General features: G+C 40.6%; 1 protein-coding gene across 2 annotated transcripts in view; it reads right to left on the reverse strand.

The window, feature by feature from the left end:
• Positions 1-27,694, reverse strand: part of LOC126195009 (vacuolar protein sorting-associated protein 16 homolog) — a 231,027-nt gene that overhangs the window by 13,578 nt on the left and 189,755 nt on the right. For both annotated transcript variants that reach the window (XM_049933435.1, XM_049933434.1), the window contains one exon: positions 20,967-21,211. In XM_049933435.1, the coding sequence (XP_049789392.1) occupies positions 20,967-21,211 (245 nt within the window). The remainder of the gene's footprint in view (positions 1-20,966; positions 21,212-27,694) is intronic.

A 27,694-nucleotide genomic window follows, 5' to 3' on the forward strand; every position in this document is an offset into this window, starting at 1 on the left:
AGACACACCTATGTAAAACCACATCAAATAGGTGAAAAACTCGGCCGTCTCATAATCTGTATTTCAAGCAAACCTACAGCACCACTTGTAATGTCTGAAATTGATTGTTGTGATGACAAATGAATGTAAAGGAATATAACATCAATCGCAATGAGGTCTAGTAACATACTACCCTATTTGCTGTTCATTTCACATATAGTGAGCAAGAACAACAATTGCTGTTATGACTCTATAACATAAAACATTCTTTTGTGGTCCTTTTCCTCTTTTTAATATTTCTTAGGTGTTTTGCAATTCTGTGGAAAGTGGTTTTCTAATGGCTTGTTTTGTTTTGGTAGCTTCTTAGATTCCCTATTTTATAAAGAGGGACACAGAACATTTGTTCCACTGACAGCACAGGATGGAAGCCAATCTTATCTCCTTTACACTTGATGTGAGTAATGCCTGGTCACCAGTTTCCTGGTACATTCTTGTTTTTGAATGACTTCTTACCCATAATTGTAATTTATTGTTTCCATCATTACAATACATGTTAGAAAATGGAACTGTATTATTCCAAAACCGGTTGCAAATAATAAAATTTAACTGATCCAACAACTGTTGCAGTTTTCTTCGTTCTGTGAGAACCTCTATAACATGTCACATTACTCTGATTTTTCCATCATGGTTATTTCACAATATGCACGTGGAAGGAAGTAATATGATAACTGACTCTTCTTGGAGCATATTTTCTTGGAATTCAAACAGTCATTCTCTCTGTGATGCACAACACCTCTCTTGGAGAATATGCCCCTGGAGTTTGATAAGCACGTCAATGACACTCTTTGCTTACTACTTGAATCTGCTCTTCTTTGGATCTTTATCATCCCCTCGTAGGGTTTTCACACTTCTGGGAAGTACTCAAGAATCAATAAAATAAATGTTTTGTAAGGCAGTTCATCTGGGAGGGAATAATTTTCTTTAGGATTATTCTAATTAATCTCAGCCTGGTATTTACAACAAAGGAAAAGACAGATTGCTACTTACCACAAAGAAGACACATTAAGTTGCAGACAGGTGCAATTAAACAACACTTACACAAAGTTTTCAGTCACAGCCTTCAGTAGCAAAAGAGAAACAGAGAAACACACACTATTCATACACACAAGCAAGCACACCTCACACGCGTGACCACCAACTCTGGAAATCCCAGCCAGAATGTGACTATCATGTGGGGTGGCAGTAGCAATCTGGAGGGGGTGGGTAAGGGGAAAGGGAAAGGGAAGGGAAAGGGGAAAGGGAAGGGAAAGGGGAATGGGAAGGGGAAGGGGTAGCAGTCTACAGGTGGGGGACAGAGGAGCACTGTCTGGCGGAGTGTGCAGGGATTAGAATGCCAATAGGCACAGTGTCAGGAGGTTGTGGGACAAGGAGTTGGGGAAAAAAGGAGAGAAAGGGAGAGGAGCAGGGAAAGATAGGTGGGTGTGTTGGCAGAGGGCGGCAAACAAAGAGGCTGGGAGACAAGAAGAAGGAGAAGATGATAGGTAGGACAGAGAGGGTAGAAACTGTTGGGTGGAAGATGTGGGGACAGTATGTTATGGTAAGTTGAGACTGCGATAATTACAAGAGCAGAGAATGTGTTGTACGGATAACTCCCACCTGCACAGATCAGAAAAGCTGATGGTGGACGGAAGGATCCAGACGGCTCGGATAGTAAACCAGTCATTGAAATCCAGTATATTATGCTCAGCTGCATGATGTGCGACACGGGGTTGGTCTGCCTTGCTCTTGGCCACAGTTTAGCGGTGGCCATTCATCCTGGTGGACAGCTGTGCAATGGTTGCAGCAGAGCTGGTAAATGACAAGGCTGCTTCCACAGGTGGCTGGCCCCTGATGGGGTAGGATAAACTTGTGGCTGGACTGGAACAGGAAGTGCTGGCTGGGTGGACTGGGCAGGTCTTGCACCTCGGTCTTCCACAGGGATATCATTCTTGGGTGAGCGATGGAACACCACTTTAGAAGGGGTGGGAAGGATCTCGAGTAGGATGTCCCTCATTTCAGGGCTTGATGATAGGTAATCAAAGACCTGACGAAGGATGTGGTTCAGTTGTTCCAGTCCAAGGTGGCACTGGGTGACAAAGGGGCAATCCTTTGTGGCCATTTCTTGGGGGTGGTGGGAGAACTGGGAGTGTGAGGAGAAATGGCACAGGAGATCTGTTTGCGGACTAGGTCTGGGGATAGTACCTGTCTGTGAAGGCCTTGGTGAGACTCTCAATATACTGAGTAAGGGAGTTCTTGTCACGGCAGATACACCATCCATGGGTGGCCAGCCTGTATGGGAGAAATTTTTTTTTTGGTGTGGAAGGGATGACAGCTGTTGAAGTGCAGGTACTGTTGGAGGTTGATGGGTTTAATGTGGATAGAGGTGTGGATGGAGCCATTAGAGAGGATGAAGTCGATGTCTATGAAGGTGGCACGCTGGGTTGTAGAGGACCAGGTGAAGCATATGGGAGAAAAGGTGTTGAGGTTGTGAAGGAAAGGAGATAGGGTGTCTTGGTCCTGAGTCCAGATCATGAAGATATCATCAATGAACTTGATCTAGACAAAGGATTTGGAATTTTGGATGGCTAGGAAAGTTTCCTCTAGATGGCCCATAAACAGGTTGGCATACAAGGGTGCCATGTGGGTGCCCATGGCTGTGCCGTGGATTTGTTTATATACCTTTCCTGAAAGGACAAGTACTTGTGGGCTAGGATAAAGTTAGCAAGGTGTATGAGAATGAGGTAGGGGGTTTGGAATCTGAAGCATGCTGTGAAAGGTAGCAGGGTTGCCAAAAGTTTCCCCAAGTGAAGTTCCCTGATATTTCCCTAATTTCCAGATAAGTTTTAGCATTTTTCCCTGACAAATTTTGAGATCTCTAGGGCAGGTAGACACATAAGTTGACAAAAAAATGTAAGGACTTCTGTACTTCTAAACGTGTGAGCAAAAATCTCAAGTATTAACATCAACATCTTTTGTAATGAACTGTTTTTAGATGGAGAAAGCAAGGCAAATGATATGTCTGTTTCATTAAGGCCACTGATGTTATTTTACTTCAATAAAGCAAAACACATTTGGTGACAAAAATATGAATTTTGTTGGAGTCGCAAGACAGATTTAAAATACCTTCACTGTTTTCAGAAATAATCTCAGAAAAATGTAGGTCTCCTGAAAGAAATGTATAAGGTGAGGAAGAGTTGTGTAAACCAACACTATAGGTGGCTGTCAATCAAATGTTGGTTCTACTATGTTCGTTATTGTCAGTTATTACACACTGTGTTATGTCTATTATTCTACAGGTATTGTGTGATTTTTCTTTCAAGAAACACATGAGTAAATAGTGTACCAACTGCGAGTGACTGCCACAATTTTCTTTTTCTTATCATCCATACTTTCTAATATATAAACTACTTTCGAAGTGGCAAAATGTACTAGAATAAATAAAATGTCTATAAAATGCCACACTGTACAATGTACATTTGCTTCAGATCAGCAGCCCGATCCATTAGAGATCCCCATAGAACTGGCCTGTGGTTTTGGCCCACCATGGAAGTCCACTCATGTGGCCAGCTATTAATGTGTCACTGACACCATGTTGATGAAATGAGATCGCAGTGATCACCCACACAACAGATAATGTTTGCAAATACTCAGAATCAATACGAACGGGGATAGGTAGCAAATCTCCATAAAGATGATTGCTGAGCCACAGACAGGCACATAGGTAAGACAATCACACTCTCACAACTAAATTTTTGGCCATAGCCTTTGTCAGAAAATGAGAGCGCACACACATTCACATAACCATTCTAACCACTCAGACACAACTCATGCACACATGGCCGTTGTCTCCAACTGCTGCATCAACAAGCTCTGAGAATCAGATCCAAGCAAACCACTCCTCACGCCCCGCCCGCCTCTCATTGGCAGCTGCTAAGCTAGCAGCAAGCAGTGATGGGAGGGGTTGGAAGGGGAGAAGCAGTAAGAATGAGAGTAGGGAAGTGGCACATGTACTCAGCTGTGCCCAGCCAGTGACAAGGCATGACATCTCAGTAAACAATTTCATGCTACTGAAACAAAAACGAGATTTTTCCAGTGTTTTTTTTTTCCATTTTCAAATTTCCCTGATTTCCCTGGTACATTTGAAATTCCCTTATATTCCCTGATTTCCAGAACTTTCGGCAACCCTGGGTAGTGTTCAATAATAGTAAGACCATGGGCATGAGGGATGTTGGCGTAGAGGGAGATGGCATCAAAAGTGACGCGTAGGTATCCAGATGGTAAAGAGGTGGGGATGGTGGAGAGTCAGTGAAGGAAGTGGTTGTATCTTTGCTGTGGGAGGCTAGATTACAGGCAATTGTTGGAGGTGTTTGTCAATGAGGGATGATATTTTTTCAGTGGGGGCACAATAACCACCGACAATTGGTGTCCAGGATTGTGGATTTTGGGGAGCATGTAGAAGGTGGGTTTGCAGTGTGTCATAGGGGTGAGGTGGGAAATGGATTCAGGGGAGAGGTTCTGGGAAGGGCCTAAGGCTTTAAGCAGGGATTGGAGGTTGTGTTAGACTTCTGGGTTGGGATCACTCTGGAAGAGTTTCTCGATGGAGGAACCAGAAAATTGCTGGAGGGCTTCTGCCAGGTAGACACTGCAGTTCATAACAACAGTGGTGGAACCTTTATCTGTAGGTAGGATGATTATGCCAGGACTTGTTTTAAGGTTGTGTATGACTAGTCTTTTTTCTGCTGAAAGACTGGTATTCTGAGGAAGGGACATGAGGAAGGATTGTGAGGCTAAGCTGGAGGTAAGGACTAACTAGCAGGTGGTCAGATGGGAGGGAGGGTGGATAACGGTTGGATAGTGGCATGAACCAGGAGAGGCAGGGTTCACTGCTGGAATGAGGTTGGTTTTGGTTGGAAGGACAGATGTAAAGAAGTGCTTCCATTGCAGGTATTGGGAGAAGGAGAGTAGGTCTTTGACACGTCCAGCATGGTTAAATTTGGTTGTAGGGCTAAAGGTGAGGTCTCTGGAGAGGACTGGAACTTCTGTTGAGCTGAAGGTTTTGGTGAAAAGGTTTCTCTGTTTCTCTTTTGCTGATGAAGGCTGTGGGCAAAAGCTTTGGGTAAGTGTATTTTAATCGTGCCTGTCTGTAACTTAATGTGGTTTCTTTACAATAAAGTAGCAATCTGTCTTTTCCTATATGATATTCCTACAGGGAGTTTCCATTGTTTGATTCAGGCTGGTATCTACTTCTCCTAGCACTAGCTTACCAAGGATGTTCAATGTTATGGTACTTTGGATGGTTTCTCTCATATATTTCACATTTGTTAATGTTTCCAGCAATTTATCAACAATAATGTAAAGGCAATTACACCTTTCCTCAGCTTCTAACACCTGTTGCCCCTGCAGCAGACCAAGGTGCAAGATGTGTCCCATACAACCTCCCATTACCACTCCAGTCCTGTCACCAGCACCAATTATCCCATTAAAGGCAAGGCCACCTATGAAAGAAGCCATGTGATCTGCCAACCTCGCTGCAACCACTGCACCACGTTCTGTGTCTGTTTGGCCACTAACAAGTTGCCTGCCTGTAGGAATGGCCACCACTACACTGTGTTGCTGAGCATTCTGCCCAACATGATGTGCTTGACTGCTTCACAGACTGTGCGACTGAAAGTTTTTTTTATCACCAACACCAGCTTTTTTGAATGATATACATAGGAACTCTCCCTGCAACAAATCCTTCATTCTCTTAACAACCTCCCCCCCCCCCTCAACCTTCACTACCCCTGTCCTCCACATAGCTAATCCCTTGCCAAATATCACTCCTGACCTAAACATGCCTTCTATCCTGCCAGAGCACCTGTGTAGCCCATTTCACTTGTCCACTTCTCTCCTGCCCTGTCCCCAAGCACAGCCTCCAGATGCTGCAGCTAGCAACCCACCATCCTGTACTCTGCATGTCCCTGCACAATCCCACATGCAGCACTAGCATCTTCACCTACCTGAACACTGCTATCCTTCCCCTCACTACCCCACACATGCACCCCACTACACATCACAGTAAAGTTCGCTGCTTGCCTCAGACGCAATCGCTGTTGGATGTTAGCACCAAGAGAAAACAGTAGCCATGTTTGTGTTTCAGTGATGCATTTGTGAATCTGTGTGTGTTTTGTTTTGTCTACATGATTAAGGCCTTCACCCAGTAGCTAATAATATCTGGTAGTCTTTTTGTATGCCAGTCTGCTGTTCAATGCCTCCTGTAATGTGACAAGCAAATATCTTTTCATGTTGTTATTCCATCACACTTTTGATTATGCACGAAACCTTCATACATATGTCTCACATGCCTTACTGTCATTGCCATAGAATAACTAAGACAAATCAACTTTGAGTCACAGATGGTAAGACCCAACACTCTGGTTATTGATAACAGAGTTATGCAGCAATCAAAACGTCCTGGATCCCAGGTCTGAACATAGCCACTGCTTAAATTTTGAATAAAAATCATCAGCAATGGCAGGGTAAGAAGTCACTCTCATTTTGCATACACCTTTGTCAAAGAGGCTGGAGGAGCAGACAGATGTTCAAGTTGATCTCTTGCATTTGCGATGAGAAAAGGCAGATGCATCTGCAATGACCAATGGTGTGAGGGTGCAGAAGCAATGGAAACCACTATATTAAAGACAAATAAGATGTGTCCACAGGAAATGTGGCCTGTAAGTGAAATATTGTCATGTCCACTGGCAAAAGACTCTGGTTTAGTCCCCAATTGGATCTGCAGGAGGGAATTTCCAAAGGGAGTGGACCATGAGAAAAAGATGGAATAACCAACAAAAAGAGCAACGTTCTATGAGTTGCGACATGTGATGTCAGAAGTTTCAGTGAGCTAGAGAAGCTAGAAAATCTGAAAATGGAAATGCTAAGGCTCAATCTAGTTATAGTGGGGGTCAGTGAACTGAAATGGAAAGAAGATAAGGATTTACAGAATGACAAATATAGGGTCATATCAGCAGCAGCAGAAAATGGTATGAGTGGAGTAAGATTTGCTGTGAATAGGAAGATACAGGAGAGAGAATTATTGTGAACAGTTCAGTATTGGGTCATTCTCATTACAATTGAGAGCAAACCAATGCCAGTAGGAATGATGATGTTGCAAATAGAAGATAATGAGACAGAGAAAGTAAATGAGGATATTGAATGGGCACTTCAATATATAATGGGAAATGAAAATCCAATAATGATGGGGGGTTGGAAAGTGGTTGTAGGGGAAGGAGTAGCAGAAAGGGTTACAGGAGATTATGGGCTTGGTAGTAGGAATGAGAGAGGAGAAAGGCTAATTGAGTTCTGCAATAAATTTCAGACAGGAAAAGGGAATACTCTGTTCAAGAATCACAGCAAGAGGAGATATACAGGGAAAAGCCCAGAGACACAGAAAAATTCCAGCTGAATTACATCACGATCAGGCAGAGATTCTGAAATTAAATACTGGATTGCCTGCTGCTCCTGCTGATATAGACTCAGATTACAATTTAGTGATGGTGAACAGTAGGCTGAAGTTTAAGAGAATCACTGTGGAAGGAAGTGGGAAATAAGTACTGAGAAAAGATGAGACACATTTGAAGTTCATGCAAGATGTTGATACTGTGATAAGGAATAAAACAGTGGGCAGTTCAGCTGAAAAAGAGTGTACTTATCTCAAAAGAGTTATCACAGATGTTGGAAATCCAAACATAGGCATTAGAAGGGTAACTTTGAAAAAAACTTGGGCAACAGGAGAAATACTTCTATTGATCAACAAAAGCATGAAGTAAAAAAATGTTCGCAAAAAGACAGGAATAGAGTGAGCACTTAAAAGCAAAATAAATAGAAAATGTGGGGAAGCCAAGGTGAACTGGCTGCAGGAAAAATGTGAAGAAATAGAAAAAGAAATGATTGTCGGAAGAACTGCCTCAGCATATAGAGAACTCAAAACAACATTTGATGAAATTATACGCAAGGGTGACAAGATTAAGAGTGCAAAGAGAATTCCATAGTAAAATGCAGAGAAGAGAGTGAATATCGGGAAAGAATACACTGAAGACCTCTATGAGTAGAAGAAATTGTCCAGTGATGTGATAGAAGAAGAAACCAGAGTGACGTGGAAGAAATACAGGATCCAGTATGAGAGTCTGAATTTGAAAGAGCTTTGGAAGACTTAAGATCAAATAAGGCACAAGTGGTAGATAACATTCCACAGGAATTTCTAAAATCATTGGAGGGAGTGGCAATCAAACTACTGTTCTAACTGGTGAGCAGAATCTATGAGACTGACAAAACAAAAAAATATTATCGGCACAATTCCAAAGACAGCAAGAGCTGATAAATGAAAGCACAATTGCAAAATCAGCTCAACAATTTATGCATCCAAGTTGCTGACAATAATAATACATAGAGGAATTAAAAAGAAAATTGAAGATCTGTTAGATGAAAATCTGTTTGGCTTTAGGAAAGGTAAAGGCACCAGGGAGGCAGTCCTGCCATTTCCCTTGATAATGGAAGCAAGACCGAAGAAAAATCAAGGCACAAGCGTAGGTTTTGTCAACACTGATAAAGCTTTTGACAATGTAAAACAGTGCAAGATGTTTGAATTTCTCAGAAAAATAGGATAAAGCAATAGGGAAAGACAGATAATATATATTCCCTCAGCATCACCCGACTTAAGTCAACTACATTCCATTATCCTCGTTTTGCTTTTGTTGACGTTCATCTTGTATCCTCCTTTCAAGACACTGTCCATTCCATTCAACTGCTCTTCCAAGTCCTTTGCTGCCTCTGACAGAATTACAATGTCATCGGCGAACCTCAAAGTTTTTATTTCTTCTCCATGGATTTTAATACCTACTCCGAATTTTTCTTTTGTTTCCTTTACTGCTTGCTCAATATACAGATTGAATAACATCGGGGAGATGCTGCAACCCTGTCTCACTCCCTTCCCAACCGCTGCTTCCCTTTCATGTCCCTCGACTCTTATAACTGCCATCTGGTTTCTGTACAAATTGTAAATAACCTTTCGTGCCTTGTATTTTACCCCTGCCACCTTTAGAATTTGAAAGAGAGTATTCCAGTCAACATTGTCAAAAGCTTTCTCTAAGTCTACAAATGCTAGAAACGTAGGTTTGCCTTTCTTTAATCTTTCTTCTAAGATAAGTCGTAAGGTCAGTATTGCCTCACGTGTTCCAATATTTCTACAGAATCCAAACTGATCTTCCCCGAGGTCGGCTTCTACTAGTTTTTCCATTCGTCTGTAAAGAATTCGCGTTAGTATTTTGCAGCTGTGGCTTATTAAACTGATTGTTCGGTAATTTTCACATCTGTCAACACCTGCTTTCTTTGGGATTGGAATTATTATATTCTTTTTGAAGTCTGAGGGTATTTCACCTGTCTCATACATCTTGCTCACCAGATGGTAGACTTTTGTCAGGACTGGCTCTCCCAAGGTCCTTAGTAGTTCTAATGGAATGTTGTCTACTCCTGGGGCCTTGTTTTGACTCAGGTCTTTCAGTGCTCTGTCAAACTCTTCACGCGGTATCATATCTCCCATTTCATCTTCATCTACATTCTCTTCCATTTCCAGAATATTGTCCTCAAGTACGTCACCCTTGTATAGACCCTCTATATGCTCCTTCGACCTTTCTGCTTTCCCTTCTTTGCTAAGAACTTGGTTTCCATCTGAGCTCTTGATATTCATACAAGTGGTTCTCTTTTCTCCAAAGGTCTCTTTAATTTTCCTGTAGGCAGTATCTATCTTACCCCTAGTGAGATAAGCCCCTACATCCTTACATTTGTCCTCTAGCCATCCCTGCTTAGCCATTTTGCACTTCCTGTCGACCTCATTTTTTAGACGTTTATATTCCTTTTTTGCCTGCTTCATTTACTGCATTTTTATATTTTCTCCTTTCATCAATTAAATTCAATATTTCTTCTGTTACCCAAGGATTTCTATTAGCCCTCGTCTTTTTACCTACTTGATCCTCTGCTGCCTTCAATACTTCATCCCTCAGAGCTACCCATTCTTCTTCTACTGTATTTCTTTCCCCCATTTGTGACAATTGTTCCCTTTTGCTCTCCCTGAAACTCTGTACAACCTCTGGTTTAATCAGTTTGTCCAGATCCCATCTCCTTACATTCCCACCTTTTTGCAGTTTCTTTAGTTTTAATCTACAGCTCACAACCAACAGATTGTGGTCAGAGTCCACATCTGCCCCTGGAAATGTCTTACAATTTAAAACCTGGTTCCTAAATCTCTGTCTTACCATTATATAATCTATCTGAAACCTGTCAGTATCTCCAGGCTTCTTCCATGTATACAACCTCTTTTATGATTCTTGTACCAAGTGTTAGCTATGATTAAGTTATGCTCTGTGCAAAATTCTACCAGGTGGCTTCCTCTTTCATTTCTTTCCCTCAATCCATATTCACCTACTATGTTTCCTTCTCTCCCTTTTCCCACCCTCGAATTCCAGTCACCCATGACTATTAAATTTTCGTCTCCCTTCACTACCTGAATAATTTCTTTTATCTCATCATACATTTCACCAATTTCTTCATCATCTGCAGAGCTAGTTGGCATAGGATGACAGTTAAAAATGCAGAGAGCATGTTTCAGTGCACAAATTGTGACATGGCATGCCTCAGTCCACAAAGATACCATGGCACAGTGCAGTAAAGAAGAAGTGCAAGGAATTGAACATTCTGTGGAGGTAAGGGTAACGTTTGTAAGACTTTCTACCTGGTCATCACAATTGGGGATATGTTGTTCGTCAAAGGTTGCCAGCGAGGAGAGAAGCCTCCAGTCAGCCTGAGAAAGCTGCCATTTGGGTGTGCACATAGGAGGAGTAGGAGTCAACAAACAGACAGCACACGGAAAATGGTCACTCAAGTACATGTCAGACACAACGGACCACTCATCCCCCTGGGTGCTTGCACGTTAATGCAGATGAGGTTAAGTTGATTGGAAAGATCAGCCAAGAGGGCACATGTGGGACAGGTTCTGGGAGAACCCCAATGGGGATGGTGTGCATTAAAGTCACTGAGCAGCAGAAAGGGGTGAGGAAACTGCCCAACAAGCTGGAGAAAGTCTGCCCTGGTGTAAGAGAAAAGGTCAAGTGAAGAAGGAAAATGCAGACTGCAACAGATTGAAGCCAGTCAGTCAAAGAATGGGCTGATTATGAACGTCATCCCAGATGGGCAGCATGACTCCCTCGTAACGTGGAATGCCATCCTCAGGGGGAAGGCCAAAGTGGATGGGGAAGAAATGCAAGAGCTCAAAGTGGGTGTGAGGACACACGTTAGGTTCCTGGAGGCAGAGAACAAGTGAATGCTGTGATTCTAATCCCTACTACAGGTTACACGTTTGGCTGGGTGTCTACAGGATATTCAAGTGTAATTGGAATGATGACACTGGTAGCAGCGCATCATGTTTGGAATGTACAGTCGGACTGTTATAACTTCATAACTTGCTTTGATCTTTGATGGAAGCAGCACTATATCAAAAGTGAGAAAAAGGGTTCGTGCGGGCACTAAGGATGCTTCTACCTTTTTCACTGCCCCACGGACTGCAATGACGCCCTGATATGGGAAGTACATTTGGATTTCTGCCTTGGTCAGACCATTGAGCAGCCTAGTGTAAATAATGCCATAGGAAGAATTCTGCATTTGATGGGCTTCTACACAAACAGGACAGCCATAGATGAGCAAAGCTGCAAGCAGTTGTTGTGCTTGAAAATCAGAAGCAAAGTACCAATGCGTAAACAAGAGCAGGATTTCACAGAGCCAGCAATTGCATCAACACCTTTCGGAATAATAAATGGGTTGACTGTAGCAAAGGTCTGACCACCTTCAGTACGTGAAACCATGAGGAACTGTGAGGTAGTTGGGAGGGTCTCTGAATCATTAGCCTCACTCTATTTACATTTAGTAGACATTGACTGTGAAGAAGGTGATAGGCTCATAGCAAGAAAATCCCCACGTTTCCGATGGCACACTCCTTCCAACTGGTCGGGGCCCCCATCAGAAGGGGGCAAACCTGCCCTAGGTGACTGTTCACACCTCAGGTCAAACCTCCTGAATATCTGACAGATAAACCAATTGGCAATTTGGGAAGCTAGCACCTCAGACGATCACCCCTCTCTCAGCCTGGTCTGTACGGAGAGGGGGGGGGGGAGGAGGAGGGGATTATGTGTGAACCCTACCTGTCAACCCTGGGCTGGGAATCATGCATTACGCAGTCATCTGTCACACATCAGATGCATGGGCTGGCCTTCAGGAGCACACAGGGAGGAAGAAGAAAAAGAGGAACCTCAAATGCCGAAGTGGAGGAAGGATAGGAGAAGGGGAATGAAGAAAGAAAAAAAGGAACAAAAAACACTAGAGAGACTGTTCTGATATTGACTACTGAAAATGTAGAACACATTTCCTGAAACATCCCAGACATCTTCCGAAAGGGAGGGGAAAAAGAAAAGCAAGAGTATAGACGTGCAGCATGGAAGGGAAAAGATGCTACAAAGGTTGGAGCCCCGTGGTAGTCAGGCACGAACCCACCAAAGAGCAGCGAGCCTCCTGGGGGAGGGGGTGTCAGATCAACTACTTTCCTTGCTCTGTCACACTGTACTTCAAAAGAAACTGTCTTTTTGAATTTTGTAATCATTTTCTCCACACCCTTACAGACATCACACCAAAGTCTTTTTTTTCATACTTTTGAGTGTCCAGAACTTCTGCAGGGCTACTGGTACACAGTCACTGTTATTGGCCACTGTTCTTGTAAAAGAACTTCATCAGCAGCATGCAACCCTTCATGTAGCCAGTCACATTGTGCATCTCAGATGCAAACTGAGGAACAGCTGTGTGCCGCACATCTGTTGTTGTGCATATTCTGAACAGTGGTTTAATTTCTACTGTGTTTTGAAACTGGAAATTTAATTTTGGACACCCTATACAATATGTAGAAGAAGCAATGTTCCATTGAGAAATGAAGACTAACAACAAAGTGCTCAGATTAAAAAGGATGTTATGACAGGGCTGCAGTAATCCACCCCTACTGTTGGATCTATACATCAAAGAAGCAATGACAGAAATAAAATAAAGGTTCAGAAGAGGTATTAAAATTCTGTGTGAAAGGATATCAATGATAAGATTTACTGATGGCATTGCTATCCTCGGTGAAGATGAAGAAGAAGAATTACAGGATCTCTTGAACAGAATGGATTGTCTAATGAGTGCAGAATATGGTCTGAAAACAAACTGAAGAAAAACAAAAGTAATGAGGAGAAGTGGAAATGAAAGTAGTGAGAAATGTAACATCAAAATTGGTGATCATGAAGTAGATGAAGTTAAAGAATTTTGCTACTGTGCCAGTTAAATAACCAACAACAGATGGAACTGCAGAACATAAAAAGCAGACTAGCACAGGCAAAAAGGACATTCCTGCCCAAGAGAAGTCTATTAGCATGAAACATAGGCCTTAATCTGAAGAGGAAACTTCTTAGAATTTACATTTGGAGCACAGAATTGTACAGTAGTTGATTGTGGACTATGGGAAAACCAGAACAGAAGAGAATCAAAGCACCTCAGAATTGGTGCTACAGAAGAATGTTGAAAATTATGTGGTCTGATAACATGAGGAATGACAAGGTTCTCTGCAGAATTGACAAAGAAAGGAATACATGGAAAACAATGGCAAGAAGAAGGGAGAGGTAGATAGGAAATATGTTAGGCTCAGGGAATAACTTCCATGGTACCAGAGGCAGCTGTAGAGCGTAAAAAGTGTAGAGCAAAGCAGAGACTGAAATACATGCAACAAATAGTTGAGGATGTAGAATGCAAATGCTACTCTGAGATTATAAGTTTGGCATAGCAGAGGAAATTATGGCGGGCTGCAGGAGTGGAAAGGGGGGGAGGAATAACAATGAAAAAAATTAGCCGTAATTAATAAATCTCACAGTTACCAATTAAGTACATCCACTGTTTTAAATCTGCAGTCACACTGAAAGAGATATTTTGACATTTTATTAGTATTACACCAGCTGTATCTATTGTAATGCATTGGGAATTACACTTTTGCAAGACTCCCCATCAACTCTTTTGCCATTTTCCAACTTTAAAAAAAAAAAAGAACCATTTCTGGATTGTGCTAATCCATATCCCTTAGGGATGTTAAGGATTCTACATTCTTTTTGTTTTAAAAACAATGTAAGTGCTACCCTCTCATACCTTTCCTATGGACTTGGTGAACAAATTCAGGAGGAGTGGTGTTCAATGAAACACATACACATTCGGATGCATGTTTTCTATGATTTCACTAAAATGAATGCCAGGTTGACTCTTTGAAAATGACATAGCCAACTTCATTCCCCATTTGCTGTTCAGTCAAAGTTGTGCACCATGACCTGTGAACTTTAATTAAGAAGAAGTCAAACAATTTCAGATCGCATGAATAGGCACACTGACGTTACCACTGAATCATTCTGTGGCAAAATATCAATAGCTCTCTCAGCTTTGTATTCAATCCTTGGTTGTGTTCAAGAAAGTAATTAATTTTCCTTGACACTGCACACTTTGGAATATCAGAGACAGCGAGCCGAGTTAAAAAGAGTGCCACTTAATGCTCAGTAGTCACTGAACACTAACTATTCAAGGAAACAACTACAAAGTCCTGTCTTCATGAGAAAAGAGGTGAGGGGAGCACCCTTCATAGAGTAAAACCTAACACTGTATTTTCATTCAATTAGTGGTATACATTATGGCGATATAATAGTGTCTTAGGGATATAATAATGTCTTAGTGGTTGTGTGGTATAATAATGTCTTAGTGAGAATCAGTAAACCACTGATTCTTTAAAGAAGATTTCACTCCCATGTATAAAACAGTTTCAAACTCCTGATTACTTTACAAATGAGTTAATGTGTTAAATATCTGACATTAAGCTTGCAAGAGAGAAAAAGTTTAGAAAAGGTTTGAAATTATGTTTAGAGTTGATTAGAAGTGACTAAGTGCTCTCACTATCAAACACTGGATGAATATACCTGTTTTAAGCAAAAGTTAGTTTGTCATGCATCACAATGTTTTCTGATGTCATATGTCCTGAACTAGGTGTCATACAATGATACAGTTTTCGAGGTACATATGTGGACACTGTCTGCAAAATGAGTTAGTAGTATAGAATTAATAACTTAAAATTTATTGTAGCAGTTTTAGTGCATGAACAGCAAAAATAAGTACACAATAAACTCATTTCTCATCGTCATTCTGTTGGGAGGTGGGGAGTGAGAAAAAGTTTCATAAACATTTGAAATTATGTAAAGTTTACTGCAATCTGCAATTCACTAAATGCTCTCATTCTCAAGACTGAATATGGTCTAAGTATTTACACATGTTGAGCTACACTGCCTCAAAACACACACACAGTTTCTAACATAGTGTTTGTCTTAATGTGTTAAACCTTTACCAAAAGGCTGCATCTCTTAATGAGTGGATTATGCCAAAATAATTCAATAATTATGCAAAATATTGAAGATCAAATTTATGTTGTCCTTGGAATCCATTAGAAAGGCAACCAGCAGCTGTGGCTGTGCAACATCAAACAGAATCATGAACCAGGTTAGACATTAGTTGTTGTTGTTGTGGTCTTCAGTCCTGAAACTGGTTTGATGCAGCTCTCCATGCTACTCTATCCTGTGCAAGCTTCTTCATCTCCCAGTACCTACTGCAACCTACATCCTTTTGAATCTGCTTAGTGTATTGATCTCTTGGTCTCCCTCTACGATTTTTACCCTCCACGCTGCCCTCCAATGCTAAATTTGTGATCCCTTGATGCCTCAAAACATGTCCTACCAACCGATCCCTTCTTCTAGTCAAGTTGTGCCACAAACTTCTCTTCTCCCCAATCCTATTCAATACCTCCTCATTAGTTACGTGATCTACCAACCTCATCTTCAGCATTCTTCAGTAGCACCACATTTCGAAAGCTTCTATTCTCTTCTTGTCCAAACTGGTTATCGCCCATGTTTCACTTCCATACATGGCTACACTCCATACAAATACTTTCAGAAACGACTTCCTGACACTTAAATCTATACTCGATGTTAACAAATTTCTCTTCTTCAGAGTCCGCAGCTCGTGGTCTTGCGGTAGCGTTCTCGCTTCCTGGGCACGGGGTCCCGGGTTCGATTCCCGGTGGGGTCAGGGATTTTTCTCTGCCTCGTGATGACTGGGTGTTGTGTGTTCATCATCATTTCATCATCATTGACTCGCAAGTTGCCGAAGTGGCGTCAACTAAAAAGGACTTGCAATACGGCGGCCGAACTTCCCCGCATGGGGCCTCCCGGCCAACAAAGCCATACGATCATTTCATTTCATTTTCTTCTTCAGAAACGATTTCCTTGCCATTGCCAGTCTACATTTTATATCCTCTCTACTTCGACCATCATCAGTTATTTTACTCCCTAAATAGCAAAACTCTTTTACTACTTTAAGTGTCTCATTTCCTAATCTAATCCCCTCAGCATCACCCGATTTAATTTGACTACATTCCATTATCCTCGTTTTGCTTTTGTTGATGTTCATCTTATATCCTCCTTTCAAGACACTGTCCATTCCGTTCAACTGCTCTTCCAAGTCCTTTGCTGTCTCTGACAGAATTACAATGTCATCGGCGAACCTCAAAGTTTTTACTTCTTCTCCATGAATTTTAATACCTACTCCGAATTTTTCTTTTGTTTCCTGTACTGCTTGCTCAATATACAGATTGAATAACATCGGGGAGAGGCTACAACCCTGTCTCACTCCTTTCCCAACCACTGCTTCCCTTTCATGCCCCTCGACTCTTATAACTGCCATCTGGTTTCTGTACAAATTGTAAATAGCCTTTCGCTCCCTGTATTTTACCCCTGCCACCTTCAGAATTTGAAAGAGAGTATTCCAGTTAACGTTGTCAAAAGCTTTCTCTAAGTCTACAAATGCTAGAAACATAGGTTTGCCTTTTCTTAATCTTTCTTCTAAGATAAGTCGTAACGTTAGTGTTGTGGCGTAACAAGACAGCCACGCCACTCGGAAGTAGCTGAAAGGCACGCGCTAACTCACGCAGGCTAGAGATAGGTCTGAAACAGGATATGTAATGAATGCTATAAAGAAAAGTACGTAGCTCCTGGAATACTTAACTTTGATCCATCCTTGTGGTACATCGCTCTCGACGATACAAGTGAGACTCTTTAGATACAAGCTATGTAAGGCTAATGGTGCCTTGCTAGGTCGTAGCCATTGACTTAGCTGAAGGCTATTCTAACTATCTGCTCTGCAAATGAGCGAGGCTTCGTCAGAGTGCATCGCTAGCTACGTCGTCCGTACAACTGGGGCGAGTGCTAGTAAGTCTCTCGAGACCTGCCGTGTGGTGGCGCTCGGTCTGCGATCACTGTCAGTGGCGACACGCAGGTCCGACATGTACTAATGGACCGCGGCCGATTTAAAGCTACCACCTAGCAAGTGTGGTGTCTGGCGGTGACACCACAGTTAGTATTGCCTCACATGTTCCAACATTTCTACGGAATCCAAACTGATCTTCCCCGAGGTCCGCTTCTACCAGTTTTTCCATTCGTCTGTAAAGAATTCACGTTAGTATTTTGCAGCTGTGACTTATTAAACTGATAGTTTGGTAATTTTCACATCTGTCAACACCTGCTTTCTTTGGTATTGGAATTATTATATTCTTCTTGAAGTCTGTGGGTATTTTGCCTGTCTCATACATATTGCTCACCAGATGGTAGAATTTTGTAATGACTGGCTCTCCCAAGGCCATCAGTAGTTCTAATGGAATGTTGTCTACTCCCGGGGCCTTGTTTCGACTCAGGTCTTTCAGTGCTCTGTCAAACTCTTCACGCGGTATCTTATCTCCCATTTCATCTTCATCTACATCCTCTTCCATTTCCATAATACTGTCCTCAAGTACATCGTCCCTGTATAAACCCTCTATATACTCCTTCCACCTTTCTGCCTTCCCTACTTTGCTTAGAACTGGGTTGCCATCTGAGCTCTTGATATTCATACAAGTGGTTCTCTTCTCTCCAAAGGTCTCTTTAATTTTCCTGTAGGCAGTATCTATCTTACCCCTAGTGAGACAAGCCTCTACATCCTTACATTTGTCCTCTAGCCATCCCTGCTTAGCCATTTTGCACTTCCTGTCGATCTCATTTTTGAGACGTTTGTATTACCTTTTGCCTGCTTCATTTACTGCATTTTTATATTTTCTCCTTTCATCAATTAAATTCAATATTTCTTCTGTTACCCAATGATTTCTATTAGCCCTCGTCTTTTTACCTACTTGATCCTCTGCTGCCTTCAATACTTCATCCCTCAGAGCTACCCATTCTTCTTCTACTGTATTTCTTTCCCCCACTCCTGTCAATTGTTCCCTTACGCTCTCCCTGAAACTCTCTACAACCTCTGGTTCTTTCAGTTTATCCAGGTCCCATCTCCTTGAATTCCCACCTTTTTGCAGTTTCTTCAGTTTCAATCTGCAGTTCATAACCAATAGATTGTGGTCAGAATCCACATCTGCCCCTGGAAATGTCTTACAATTTAAAACCTGGTTCCTAAATCTCTGTCTTACCATTATATAATCTATCTGATACCTATTAGTATCTCCAGGATTCTTCCAGGTATTCAACCTTCTTTTATGATTCTTGAACCAAGTGTTAGCTATGATTAAGTTATGCTCTGTGCAAAATTCTACAAGGCGGCTTCCTCTTTCATTTCTTCCCCCCAATCCATATTCACCTACTATGTTTCCTTCTCTCCCTTTTACTACTGACGAATTCCAGTCACCCATGACAATTAAATTTTTGTCTCCCTTCACTACCTGAATAATTTCTTTTATCTCGTCATACATTTCATCAATTTCTTCATCATCTGCAGAGCTAGTTGGCATATAAACTTGTACTACTGTAGTAGGCATGGGCTTTGTGTCTATCTTGGCCACAATAATGCGTTCACTATGCTGTTTGTAGTAGCTAACCCACACTCCTATTTTTTTATTCATTATTAAACCTACTCCTGCATTACCCCTATTTGATTTTGTATTTATAACCCTGTAATCACCTGACCAAAAGTCTTGTTCCTCCTGCCACCGAACTTCACTAATTCCCACTATATCTAACTTTAACCTATCCATTTCCCTTTTTAAATTTTCTAACCTACCTGCCTGATTAAGGGATCTGACATTCCACGCTCCGATCCGTAGAATGCCAGTTTTCTTTCTCCTGATAACGACGTCCTCTTGAGTAGTCCCCGCCCGGAAATCCGAATGGGGGACTATTTTACCTCCGGAATATTTTACCCAAGAGGACGCCATCATCATTTAATCATACAGTAAAGCTGCATGTCCTCGGGAAAAATTACGGCTGTAGTTTCCCCTTGCTTTCAGCCGTTCGCAGTACCAGCACAGCAAGGCCGTTTTGGTTAATGTTACAAGGCCAGACCAGTCAATCATCCACACTGTTGCCCCTGCAACTACTGAAAAGGCTGCTGCCCCTCTTCAGGAACCACATGTTTGTCTGGCCTCTCAACAGATACCCCTCCGTTGTGGTTGCACCTACGGTACAGCCATCTGTATCGCTGAGGCACGCAAGCCTCCCCACCAACGGCAAGGTCCATGGTTCGTGGGGGAAGTAGACATTAGTAGTATAGAATTATAGACACAATGCTCTATAATTCTAGACATTAGTAGTGTAGAATTATAGAGCATTGTGTCATAGTTACATTTCCTTAGTATCTACTCTGCTGAATTTTTCAAGCATAAACCTTTGTTGCTCCATCCTTATGGCTTTCTTCTGCAACTGTAAGTAAATATGACAACCAACAGGCACACCACTTAATGAAACAATGTTCATTTAAAATCATTCATACCCCAGTCAATTTAACATTATGAGTCCACTTGATGTGTAAATCACATTATACAGTACATCAAAGGTGAAAAGCTGGCCCTTGTCAATAATTTGAACATTTGGTCACAGAAAATATTCTCAAATTACAATATATATTGAGAATAGGCATCCTGTGCATTCACGTCCTCTTAAAATCAAATTCATACTCATTTTACATATTGTACAAAAAGCCCATGGATAAAAATCACAAGCAGACAAGACATCATTATTGGACTACTGTGTCATTATCCACTTGTGACACTATCTTTTGCAAGAATACTGGAGTTTGGGAAGACAACTTTACAAATCATCTTAAGTGAACATTTACGGATGTAGTTTAAGCTATATAGATGCGTTTATTCAGAGAATGTGGCAAACTTTACTCAGATAACTTAGAGAATGGTGAAAAGACACTCACAGCTGTTTCAAGCACCAAGCAACAACTGAAGCTGTGACAATCAATTATATCTGTCATGTGATCAAAAGAGTGGGTAAATGGAAAATGGAAAATCAAGTATGGCTTACAGAGGAGACCACTCTTATCTTGAACATAATTTATAAGGGTTCTCGGCAACAGATTTCCTCAAGTATTAATGTGTTGCTGCATCAATGATGTTGTTGGACACCCAGAGTGTGTCATCTCAAGAGAGATGAAACCAAATTCTGACAGCACACTGAAAAGGGAAGACAGGTATCTTCTACATTTCAGACATTTTTATAATCATACAAAATCAAGCCATGAGAAATATATTTTCGAATACGACTTGTTTGTTTATGCCTTATGGTTTTTCACTCTTCCTGTTATTTCAGTGAAATATGCTGAATCAACACCTTTGTGACGTGTGGTCCCAACATTTAACATTATTTTATTTCTGAGTTGTTCTATGTCAATGCTGCTGAAAAATTTTGACATGGCCCTTTTACACTGTTACAAGTGTATCAGAAAATACTATTTAACCAGCACTAGAGAGCATAAAATAAAAAAATACATTGTGAACATACGTGCGATCAGAGACTTTATACTCAGTGCGTAGCTTGTCAGCCAACTTGACTTCTGACAACATCAACAACCTGTACACCGTGTCTCGAAGTGAGGCACCTGCAAACTTGGTGCCCATTTTTTCTTCCAGTTGTCGCTGATATCGAGAGAGACGCAGCTGCTCCTCACAAAGGCTGGCACCAAAGTCATTACGTGCCCTTCGGTATGCATCTTGAGCAGCTTCCAGTGATGCATCTCGTGACTGGTTCTGTAACATCAGCTATATTACTACGAATGCTGAAATTGAGAGATCGTAAGAAATGCACAGTTTACAAATACAATGCGGAATGTGCCCATTTTACAAATTTACAAACAATATCTTGAATGGTCATGCTTCCTAGATAACTTAATTCTTTAAAGTCCTATACTGTAATTCTCAAAACTACCACATATGCCCATGGTTATTCTCATTTCAGCTACTCATCAGCATGTCCTACATTTTTCTGTTAACTACCCCATTAATTCATCTTAACAGCACTTTTTAAATTTTCCCTTATTTCTATTACAGTACCGACGTTGGTACAGGCTAAGAGGCACAATCACCCATGAAAACAGGCATGTTATAAACAAACTCTGCTGCAGCTTGTATATGGCTTTTTATGTGGATGTTTGCTACATCTGTGCCCTGAATAGCTTGCATTATACACTAGCAAAGACTTCACCTGCATCTGACTTTTTTTTTATAAAAAGAAAGAAAACCACTCACGAGCAATCAAATGCACAGAAAATAAAACAGTTCACCTTGCCAGCACAAACTCAGTCTATACTGTGCGATGCTCTAATACCTACCTCACTGGCACAGTGCATATGTAATTCGGCTGCTTACTCGATCTCATTTGGACAACTCTTTGGATTGCGAATACAAGGATGCTTGACAAACTTGCATGACACGGACTGTCTGGAGTCTTCTCTTGGTATGTGTCTACAACTTTACCTTGACCCAACATGGACCATTTTTGTGAACTATCAGGTCATTTGGACAACTCTTTGGATTGCGAATACAAGGATGCTTGACAAACTTGCATGACACGGACTGTCTGGAGTCTTCTCTTGGTATGTGTCTACAACTTTAGGTTGACCCAACATGGACCATTTTTGTAAACTATCAGGTGATAATTGTGTATCTCCTTACTGTGTAATAAAGCGTGTTTGTTACACTTTAACAGGTGTAACAGGCAGTAGCTTGTGTACCCACTAAAATTGCCATGTCAGAAATAGGAATTACTGTCCAACACAACATTAGTTTCTGCAATCCCTTTGGCCACAACCTCTGCTATTTTCATACTTAAATCCATCTCTGTCTCAGTCCCTGACCAATTTTCATTCCTACCCCAATATGTTTCTTGCCTTGTGGTCCAAACTGCTCCACTCTAGCTACCTCACTCAATGAAGGTCAAAAAAACTGCTGCATTTAGCTGCTTAAATTTTTAAACTGAAGATTGAAATATCTTTGCTTTCTTCAAATTTAACTGCCTTGATTAATTTTTCAGATAATAATCAAACAAAATTGCCAATGAACTGCAGTTTTGTTTCCTTGCACTCTTAATGCAAACTTGGCATCCTTGTTTATTCTCTCATATCGTTTGCTCAACAGATTTCATTTTTCTTCAGAATTTTGGACATCTTATTCAACCTTACATTATCAGAGGGTTGTGTGATCTCCCTGTCCAATCTTCTTCCTCTCTTCCATCTTTCTTTCTGGTTTTCTGTATATAATTCTATTTTGTAACTGACATGTGTGAAGCATAAGATTGGTTGTCCAATAACATTGCTATAGTTCATAATGATATTAGTAACTTGAATGGTATTGTCTTTGAGGTCACATTGCTAAATGCTCTGTTAAAGTCTTATCACATTACCACATCATTTATTTCTTCTGTATCATTTTTGGCTACCATATTGTTATTTTTTCCTACAACTTTTATAGTAAAGGCACTATTGTGTCTTTATTTAGTGGGTTTCCGTGAGCAAGTTGAGTCTGCATTTATAAATTTCTGGTAAGATACCCTAGAATGTTTCACGCATGTAGGTAATTGTTACTTAATTTGAATCAACATAGTACATAAGGTTTAAAATCATTTGTGCTGGAAAAATAAGGGTGTCCCTCAGAATTTTGTTTTTGTGCAATACACCCCTGATCATTAAGTAAAATTAAATATTAGTCTTAAAAGTAAGGACACTACTAACTCAATTCGAGTGGTTGCAGATGTTATACTGAGAGTACAAAAGCATCAAGTGTATGAGAGCACTTTTGCTAAAGTGCATACAAAATTAATCAGATAAGACTATAATCTTGATGTACGAGATGTGGTCAAAAGGTAAGGGGAATTATTGTTTTTCTTATGGAATCTTTATTTATTCAACAACATCAACTTTTCCCCATTCCATGTAATACCCCCCCCCCCCGCCCCCCTCCACCAGATATATGGCAGAGCTTCTTCCAGTCTTGGAAGTACTTCTGGAACTCATTTTTCATTACGGTTTTCAGCTTCTTCAGCTATTCTGTTTTTACCTCAAAAACAGTGGCAAATCAATGTCCTTCTATGGTTCTCTTCTTTAGAAGTTCTAGATCATTGTCAACTTCATTTGGCAATTCCTGAGTGATGTCTATGCAACATCATTTCTTGTTGAAATTTGACAATTTTGGAACAAACTTTTCTTCTAGACATTTCATGGCCAAAATGCCCAAAAAAATTGCTTGGCATGAGCCAAAGGATATGCTGGCATCTTCAGCAAACTCTCCGACAGTGATGTAATGATTTTTCCAGAACCATTTTCTTTACTTCTTTCACATTGTCATCACTAATTGATGTGCTACGGCATCAGGGTGGTGGCTGTCTTCAACGTCTTCTTAACCCTCTTTCAAATGTTTATAGCACTCATAAGCTCTTATCTTACTCATAGCAGATTCCTCAAAATTACAGTTTTGTTAGTGGTGGGCATGATAAGACATTCTGTGAAACATTAATAAATGCCTTCTCTGAAAACCACCTACAACAGGTAGTTAGGAACCCCACTCATGAAAATATATTGGATCTAATGGCAACAAAATGGACCTGACCTTTTTGAGGATGTCTGTATCAAAACTGGTATCAGTGATCATGACATGGTTGTGGCAACAATGATTACCGAAGAAGAAAGGACAACTAAAACAAGCAGAAAGATATGTGTGTTCAGTAAAGTAGATAAAAGATCATTAGTGTAATACCTCAGTGAGGAACTTGAAATTTTCAGCACAGGGCAGAAGCATGTAGATGAACTATGATTCAGCTTTAAAAGAATAATTGAGGATGCATTGAATGGATACATACCCAGTAGGACAATTGATTAGGGGACGGACCCTCCATGCTACACAGTCATTGTACAGAAACATCCATAGAAACAGATTACGGCACAATTGCTGCAAAACAAAGTTTAAGGCTATATAGAGAGAAATGCTGAATAAAATGCATTTGGCTGTCAAGACAGCAATATGTGATGCCTGTAATTATCGTTGTAGCAGAATATTCACAAAACCCAAAGAAATTCTAGTCATATGTAAAGGCTGTTAGTAGCACAAAAGTTAGTGTCCAGTCCCTATCAAATGAGACAGGAACTGAAATTGAGGGTAGCAAAGTGAAAGCTGAAATGCTGAGCTCCCTTTCCAAATGTTGCTCCACAAAGGAAAACCCTGAAGAATTGCCCCTATTTAATACTTGTACCATTGAAAGGATGAATGAAATAAGTATTAATGTCAGTGGTAATATTATGAAAGATAATTGCTATCACCATACAAGGGGGAACACCCCCCCCCCCCCCCAAAAAAAAAGAAAAAACTGAAGTTGCAACATTGCCATGGTTGGAGCTTGTGTAGTACACATATCTACCACTAGGCGTATACAGCACAGCTCATGGCCAGTTCAGTGCCGCCTGTGTTGCTGATCTGGCTTGTTCTGTTCACATGCAGCAATTGTTTTTGCTACTGCTGTTTTGTTCCTGTTCTATTTTTTATGATGGAAAGTTTAAGTGAACAATGCGTAGCTGTGAAATTTTGTTTTCTACTCAGTAAAAATGCTGCTGAAACTGTTTTAACGTTGAAAACAGCTTACCAAAACGATGCTATGGGAAAACCCAAGTGTATGAATCATTTGTGTCATTTAAAAATGGTGACATGTTGATTGATGACAAACCTCGTTCTGGACATCCATCAACTGCCCAAATCAACGAAAATAATTAAAAAAAAAATTCAAAAGCTTTTGCTCACAGACCACTGACAGACAATTGATCAACTGTCAAAGATTACTGGGTTATCTTGCAGTTTGGTTCAGTCAAAAAAAAGACCGATTTGTGGCTGACAGGAGACAGGTTTTTTTTCACCACAACAAAACACTAGCACACACAGCCATCTTTGTTAAGACAGTTTTTGGCTAAAAATGGCATGATTCCATTACCTCATGCACCTTAGTCACCTGACCTGGCTGAGTGCAGCTTTTTCTTATTTCCATGAATGAAACGGGGCATGAAAGGACACAGATTTGACAATACTGAAAAGTCAAGAAAAAAGTGGGGAGGAGCTGTCAGCCATTTCTGAAGATGATTACAAAAAGTGTTTCAATCAGTGGAAGCACCGGTGGGACAAATATATTAGTTGTAATGGGAAGTATTTTGAAAGGGATAAGGATGCTTTGTAAAAAATTTGAAAATATATAGCTTTTAAAAAATAATTCCTCTTTCCTTTTGGAAAGACCACAATCTCTGGCAACTGATGCCACACTACAAGAGCAGCACATGACGGGAGAGGCAACCGGGTGGGAGAAGGAGGAGGGATAGCAGGGTAGGAGCGGGGGATGGTGAAGTGCTGCTAGTGGGGGCATGTAGAGACAAAGTGGAGAGAGTGTAGGACAGCTAGGTGCAGTTGGGAGGTTAGACAGAGGGCAAGTGGTGATGAGAAACAGCTGAAATTGTTGAAATAGAACAAAGCTACAGGGTGTGATCGAATCACTATCAGATTCTATACTGAATTTGTAACTGAGGGAGCCCCTCTTCTAACTACAATCAATAGTAGAACCGTTGAACAAAAAGCCGTGAACAGTTCTTGGAAAGAAGCACAGGTCACACGGGTCTACAAGAAGAGTAGTAGAAGTGATCCACAGAACTACCATCCAATATCCTTGACATCAACTTGCTGCAGAATCTTAGAACATATTCTGAGCTCAAACATAATAAGGTATCTTGAACAGAATGACCTCCTCCAAACCAACTAGCATGGATTCCAAAAACATCGATCATTTGAAACCCATATCACACATTCCTCACATGACATACTGAAAGTTTTGAATCAATGCAGTCAGGAAGATGCAGTATTTCTTGAGTTCCAAAATGCATTTGATTCAGTAAAACACCTACGCTTGTTCTCAAAAGTATGATTCTATGGGGTATCAAGTGAAATTTGGGGCTAGACTGAGGACTTTTTGGTAGGGAGGATGCAGCATGTTATTTTGGATGGAAAGTCATCATCAGAAGTAGAAGTAACTTCGGGTGTACTCCAGGGAAGTGTTTTTGGACCCCTGCTGTTCATGTTGTGGACAATATCAATAACGACATCAGTCTTAGGTGACACAGTTACCTAGGATGAAGTACTGTCTGAAAGAAGTTGTATAAATATTCAACTATGAAAATAATCAATTTTTAATGATATAATGTACAATTACATTATATTGCATAAATATTCAGTCAGATCGTGATAAGGTTTCAAAGTGGAGCAAAGATTGACAATTTGCTTTAAATGTTCAGAAACATAAACCTGCGCACTCAACAACACAGAACAACGTGGTATCCTATGAGTATAATATCAATGAGTCACAGTTGGAATTGGCCAACTCATGCAAATACCTGTGTGTAACACTTTGTAGGGATATGACGTGGAATGATAACATATACTCAGTTGTGGATAAAGCAGGTGGTAGAAATAAGTTTATTGGAATAACACTGAGGAAATTTAAGCAGTCTGCAAAGGAGATTGCTTGCAAACCACTCATGTGACCAGTTCTAGAATATTGTTTTAATGTGTGGGACCCATACCAAATAAAACTAACAGGGGATATTGAACATGTACAGAGAAGGGCAGCACAAATGGTCATAAGTTTGTCTGATGCATGGGAGAGTGTTACATTCATGCTGAAGAGACTGTATTGGCAGCCTCTTGAAGATAGACATAAAGTATCCCGAGAAAGTCTGTTAACAAAGTTTCAAGAACTGGCTTTAAATGATGACTCTAGAATATATTACAACCCCCTACTTATGACTACCAAAGGGATTGTGAGGATAAGATTAGAATAATTACTGCATGCACAGAGGCATTCAATCAATCATTCTTCCCACACTCTATATGTGAATGGAATGGGAAGAAACCCTAATGACTAGTACAATGGGACGTACCTGCTGCCATGCACCTTATTGAGCTTTGCAGAGCATAGATGTAGATGTAGTCGTAGAAAGGATATAGTCAATATTTTGAATGTGGTGCTGAACTTTATTCCATTTTTAAGCAAAATTTAATGCAGATTCTTTGATCAATATTTTTTTGAAGTAAAAATTTGCCGATCACTCGAAAACACATATAACCTTTTCAACTGTTAACAAAAAACTTAATATTCAAAACAGCATAAACTGCAAACATATACCAAGAATTCGTGTTCCAAAAAGATAGAAA

Source organism: Schistocerca nitens, chromosome 7 (assembly GCF_023898315.1).
Source record: "Schistocerca nitens isolate TAMUIC-IGC-003100 chromosome 7, iqSchNite1.1, whole genome shotgun sequence".
NCBI lineage: Eukaryota > Metazoa > Arthropoda > Insecta > Orthoptera > Acrididae > Schistocerca > Schistocerca nitens.